This window comes from Amphiura filiformis, chromosome 2 (assembly GCF_039555335.1).
Source record: "Amphiura filiformis chromosome 2, Afil_fr2py, whole genome shotgun sequence".
Classification (NCBI taxonomy): domain Eukaryota; kingdom Metazoa; phylum Echinodermata; class Ophiuroidea; order Amphilepidida; family Amphiuridae; genus Amphiura; species Amphiura filiformis.
This window is the reverse complement of record NC_092629.1, coordinates 3,936,028-3,941,579: the sequence shown is the minus strand read 5'-3', so window position 1 is coordinate 3,941,579 and position 5,552 is coordinate 3,936,028. Positions and strand designations below refer to the sequence as shown.

Sequence of the window (5,552 nt, the reverse complement as noted above, 5' to 3'; positions counted from 1 at the left end):
TTTTATTTACAAAACTAACTCATGACAATAAAGTTCAGCTTGCTTTCAATAGCAATACGGGTATTCAAAATTACTGCGCCGAAATCATCTTATTACAATGACGCCATGGTTATTTGTGCTCAATTGTTGCCAACCTTCATTGTATACTGGGACGCCATTGCACTAGACAAGGAATTTTGAATATCGCATGTTGACAGACGGCTGTATATTAACTAGTTTATTTTTTTTTGTGGTCAATATGAGTTAGTTTCAAATAAAAACATGCGATTTGTGATTGGTATGTACATGTACATGTATGTACCGAAAAACAGGGTTGCTTTGGACAACACTCTTTGAATTTGTTTCTTTAAGGATAGACAAGGTATTGTTGGTCGAAGCAACCTAAAAATCGATTTTCATTATCTAGTTTAATATATTATTGAAAATTAACACCTTGATGTTTGGCAAAAGTCCATTCTACAAATCGTATACTTTGCAAACTTGCTTAAAATTTATTGTTGTTTAATGAGTTATGTACGTTTTATAAAAGTGTTGTTGTTTCAGCCCTCTTTACAACGTAACTCAAGAACCGCAGCACCTATAAAAGTATATCTGTGATATTTCAATTCTTCTACACGCCGCTACTGAATTGAGCAATGCAGTTTTTGCCAAAGCTCACTACCATTCGTAAGATGATGTGAACTACCAAATCACAACAGTTTAAAATAATTAATAACCTTAATATTTTGATTTATAGAGCAAACACCTTAACGTGGCATGACGGGATGATCCCGGATGAGGAGATATGGATCAAGATAGGTGAGTTCCTATCTGTCAGGTGAAGTACATCCCAGAGAAGTATTAAAGTTCACTTCCCACAATGCACTTCTTCCATTTCACTTTCCTGTACTGTACTGATAATTTGTTAATTGCAACATGGGTCAAAAGAAGGACGATGAATGTTGAGCATGTACGGTACATGTACATCCAGCTTTTGCAAAAGAAGTTAATTTCTTGGGTCTTGGCTATCAGCCCTTTTTTGCAAGCCATTCTAGGTCACAGTACAATGAATTTCTTTTCATGATTTTAATCATTTCTTTTTTACATTTTAAAATTTATTTCAGGAGGAGACAAGGGTGGAACAATGATGAAGATGTTCTTTCAACTTGTCAATGTCTCAAACCCCAACTCAGAGGCAAATACACGGATGTTTTCTTGTTTTGAGGCGAAAGACTCGGTTATAAACATGGACCTAACCTTAGAAGGTTTCAATGAACAACTTGAAGCCCTAATGAACATGACTTGGCAGTAAGTACCAGTTTTAAGTTACTAGTTTTGATACATTTTTTTATACCATGTATTTTAGAATTGTGAATTGAAAACATCTTTCAATGAACCTAGAAACACATTTTTAATTCTGCAGTGACTGCCTTTTAAAATGAGGAGTTATTAATAGCTTCCCTGATTTGTTCAAGGAGAGCCGAGAGCTGTAGGAGAGTTATGTGAACTGTTTACCATTGAGTGAATCACAATTGAGGAGAGCTACAGGGGGTAAATTAAGTTTCATATTTAAAATTGTCTTTTTTTCACCTTAATTTCAGAGGGAAAAAGATTCGACTACTTTTCTTTGGTGATCTGGAACTCATTGACAAGATCTATGGTGTACTTGGATGTAATGGTGCGTATTGTGATTTTTGAATGTGAAAAAAAAACCTATAGATTTTTGATGGAGCCGTACATTGTCCCCGCGTCGCAGTTGGATAGGCATCAAGGTTAAAGCTATGGTGGGCACCGTCAGGCGGCCACGCCCGGGACTGACGCCAGCCGCCCGGAATAATGCATGTTGATCTGACTGCAACACATGTAATTATCAGAAATCGTACCTGCATGAGCGGGCCATCAGAAGGTTTGTTGATTGACCTACATGAACACAATTTCTTGTTTTCTTTTGTTTTACAGCGGTCTACCCATGCCCATATTGTGAGACATCCTATGCCGATTTCCAATTATCCCTTCAGGACAGAGAGGCAGGACGGTTCAACACAGGCAAACATCAAAGAGAACTTTGAGCGGTATACCACAGAAGGAAATTTTGACAAGAGGAAATCAAAGAAAATCTCCAAGAGCATTGTTAGAGAGCCGATGCTCTGCATTGAGCCAGAGAATGTAAGTCGTACAGGGATACACCCGGGGATACATCAAACTCAGAGCACCCAAAACAGCCGGGTTTACATGCATGTACACTAAAATCTCAGAAACAGAAAATCTGTGGGACCTGCTGAAGAGGGTGATTTTTTCAGGGTTTTTTTTCATCGCCATGTACACCATACAAAATAGGCCTAAAAAATTGTTTGAAAAAAAAAAAATAAACCAAAAATTAGGGTAGGTTAGTGTTTTTTTTAAACATTCACATTCTGTTAATTGTGTGTATTAGGCCTTAGAACATTTTTATCAATATTAATATTTTTATTTTTTTTTTTTTTTTTTTTTTAAAAAAAATTCTTATTGTCGTTGGGTTTCTCAAATTAAACAATTGCTTTAGGCCTTAGGCCAAAAAAAAAAAAAAAAGTTTGTCTCAGCTCACGAGTGGTTTAAAAAAAAAACAAATGCGAAATGCGATTTTTTTAATGTTATTTTGAGAAGAAAAGTCTGATTTTCGCCGAATTTTTCCGGAAAAAAATATAATTTTTTTTTTTTTTTGAAATAAAAAAATGTCCGCATTTTTTTTTTTTTTTTTGCGCGATTTTACAAATGCGCGTGCAAGCTTTGAGACCAACCTTTTTTTTTTTTTTTTTTAAAATTCATTTGCATACATTCATATTGAATTGCCTCAATTACTGTACAGGTGGTGGTTCCATCCCTCCATGTATCCTTAGGGATATTCAAAAGATTGTATGACCTATTGGAGGAAGAATGCAACACCCTGGACAACACCATCTTCAACTACCAGGTTGAGTGTGAAGAAGAGGCCTCCCAAGATTCACAAGACTCTCAAGATCTAGTCGACAACAACTTCACACAAACCATCAGATCAGCCAAGAATCGACTTCATGCACTTAAAACCAGCATTCAGAAGAAGGAGGCCAAATTGGAAGACCTCATAGAAGATCTCCCACTTCAGCTTTTAAAGCTAAGTCAGGTTGAGAATGACAAAGTTCCTACTGATGATGATGATGCACTTCAGGACATCATTGTTAAGCAACAATGCCTAAGGGAGCAGATTGCACAAATGGTAATTTATGACCAACACCAACATTTTTTATCCAGACAAATTTGTAGGTCTGGCTGAGTTGGACCCAACAATTTGTGATTTTGGTTAAAACCATCCAAATTCATATCAAAAAATTGATGTTTTTAATTCATAACAAAAATACCAAATCTGGATCGGTTGGACCTGAAAATTTTTCTGCCCTTCTGACCATCAATTTCCTTTTTTTTTAAATGTTTTTACAGCAAAAAGAACTTGATGAACTGAAAATGGCTTTTGGATCTGGGCCGGTGTCATCGGTCTGGACGACGCCTTACAGAAGCACCATATTCAAGACAGGCCTACCATGGAAAAACCTTCACAGGGAATCATGTGAAAAGGCTTGTCAGGTAATTTTTTCTGAAATTGCACAAACATAGCACACACTGTTCTGTGCTCCTAACTAATTTTTTAAAACTAATAATTATAATGTAGACATGAATGTTGGACTACAATACAATGTACTTACACGTACTTACCTCTGCAGTCTGCACAGTTCTGTAACATCTCTTTGCTACAAGGATATATTCCAGTAGTTATATTCCAACCAAGTAATTTAAAGATCTCAGATCACAATGATCATGCACACACACACAGGTGTTTTATTTTTCCATTATTTTAAATGGTAACATTTTTATTGCACATTTTCGATATGAAAGTGGTGATTCCATATTTTTAATCACGTAAAAAGACATCATGAAGCCAGCTCTAAATGTATTTCAGCATTGATAATGTACAAAATGTACCTTCATGTACATAAATTGTACGCATTCCAATGTGCAATTTTTTGTATCATTATAATCTCCATGCATGTTTTCCACAACTTGATGCAACTGTATGTGTACAGCTTTTATAATCTGTTCATGATCTGTTAGCATCATGCAAGTTTCAAGCTAATTTCCATAATTACATTCCAATGGCTGGTATCTTTTTGTTATGTTTTATAGCCAGAAGTGATAGAGGACCTTGCAAAACATGCATTGGACACTGTGAACAGCATGAATGACCACATCCCACTTTCCATCTTCAGGACTGCATCTGAAATCAAACAGAAGTACACAAGGATACTGAATAACTTTGCAGATGTGCATTATGTTATCAACACAAGTAACAACTTGTCTGATGAGGAAATTGAGAAAGCAGGTTTGTTTGATTTTTGGTTTGTAAATTTGTACATTGTAGTATTGGTCATTTGAATAGACCTGTAATAGGTTTCATTGCACTACAATGTACATTGTTTCTGTACCTAAAATGAAAATTCAGCTCACAAGATTATAAGACTCGTTTTACCAGGTTATTAACGAAAAGAGACGTCCAGTCCGGTGTTGTAAAAATGGTTGCGGGTTGGGGTAGTTAGGGTGGATTCAGCGGTAGATAGGACAGGGAAGTCCATGATTGGGGTGAAGAAAATCTTGCCCTGCACAGCTCTAAAGGGGAACCCGCTGATTTTTGCCAACTAATTATTCCTGAAGATTATTAAGAACTGTCACTTCAATTGGAGGGGGGGGTATACACTACCAACATGTACTTGACATTGGTTTTAACTTATATTGTTACTCACATTGTAGATATCTGCATTAAGGAATTTATGATGTCGTATTGACTCCTGTTTCCAAACTCAAGAATATCCCTGAAGCTCCACACATATTGGAAGATCATGCGATGCAGCAGATTCGGGCGCTTCAGAGCTGGACTTGGAAGACTCAATGAACAAGGCGGGAACGAGCTCATAAAGAACAAAATCGAGAAGAGGCCATACATAGCAACATCCAGAACCTTCTGCAACGCCTTTCTGGCCATGATGCGTGCACACCACACCACTTGTTGTCCAGAAGTTCAGGCTAAGTTCCAAAGAGGAAAAAAAAGAAAGACTGAGGAGTGATATAATGTACATGATAAATTAGTTCTACTGCTTTATTTATTTCACATCAAGTCACTGGATATTTTGACGTTGCTGTGTGGAGATTGCATAGCCCACAAATCAGTTTACAAAATAGCTGCTCTGCTTGCTTTCAGTTTTATCAAGCATTAACAGAGCATTTGCATGCTTCATTTTAGGCACTATTTTCTTGCTCAGGGGTATTATTTTCCTGACAGTGATACATGTAGAAACATTTACAAAGGCCTGAAAAATTGTAGTTCAGTAACTGTAACCATAGACTCTATGGTTACAGTGCACTCTATTGATATCTTTTCCACAAATAAGAAACATCACAATATGTGGGCTCATTTTGGGCTCCAAGGATGTAGCCGAGGAACTCTCTCAAGGACAGTTTTGGCCAGCATTGATGATTTTAATCCCATTGTACCAGAGTTTGGGCTTATA

The 5,552-nt window shown here is 36.7% G+C and overlaps 1 protein-coding gene and 2 long non-coding RNA genes across 3 annotated transcripts; 2 read left to right on the top strand and 1 right to left on the bottom strand.

Moving 5' to 3' along the window:
* The first annotated feature begins 1,139 nt into the window (after positions 1–1,139).
* LOC140172579 (uncharacterized) lies at positions 1,140–2,014 on the top strand. The gene is made up of 3 exons (XR_011861739.1): positions 1,140–1,287; positions 1,581–1,657; positions 1,939–2,014. It is a non-coding gene; the product is annotated as an uncharacterized lncRNA (long non-coding RNA).
* Positions 2,015–2,041: 27 nt separating this feature from the next.
* On the top strand, positions 2,042–3,606 carry LOC140172506 (uncharacterized). Its single transcript, XM_072195653.1, has 3 exons — positions 2,042–2,145; positions 2,825–3,211; positions 3,433–3,606. Exons 1-3 carry the CDS (start codon positions 2,122–2,124, stop codon positions 3,604–3,606), a joined length of 585 nt encoding a protein of 194 aa, XP_072051754.1. The 5' UTR covers positions 2,042–2,121.
* A 220-nt stretch (positions 3,607–3,826) lies between these two features.
* On the bottom strand, positions 3,827–4,859 carry LOC140172573 (uncharacterized). The gene is made up of 2 exons (XR_011861738.1): positions 4,788–4,859; positions 3,827–4,264 (listed from the first exon to the last, which is right to left on the bottom strand). It is a non-coding gene; the product is annotated as an uncharacterized lncRNA (long non-coding RNA).
* Positions 4,860–5,552: the final 693 nt, after the last annotated feature.

Coding starts and splice junctions, on each gene's coding strand:
- LOC140172506 (XM_072195653.1), top strand. CDS start 2,122: ATGCTCTGCATTGAGCCAGAGAAT. Junction 2,146..2,824: donor TCTGCATTGAGCCAGAGAAT/GTAAGTCGTACA, acceptor ATTACTGTACAG/GTGGTGGTTCCATCCCTCCA. Junction 3,212..3,432: donor GGGAGCAGATTGCACAAATG/GTAATTTATGAC, acceptor ATGTTTTTACAG/CAAAAAGAACTTGATGAACT.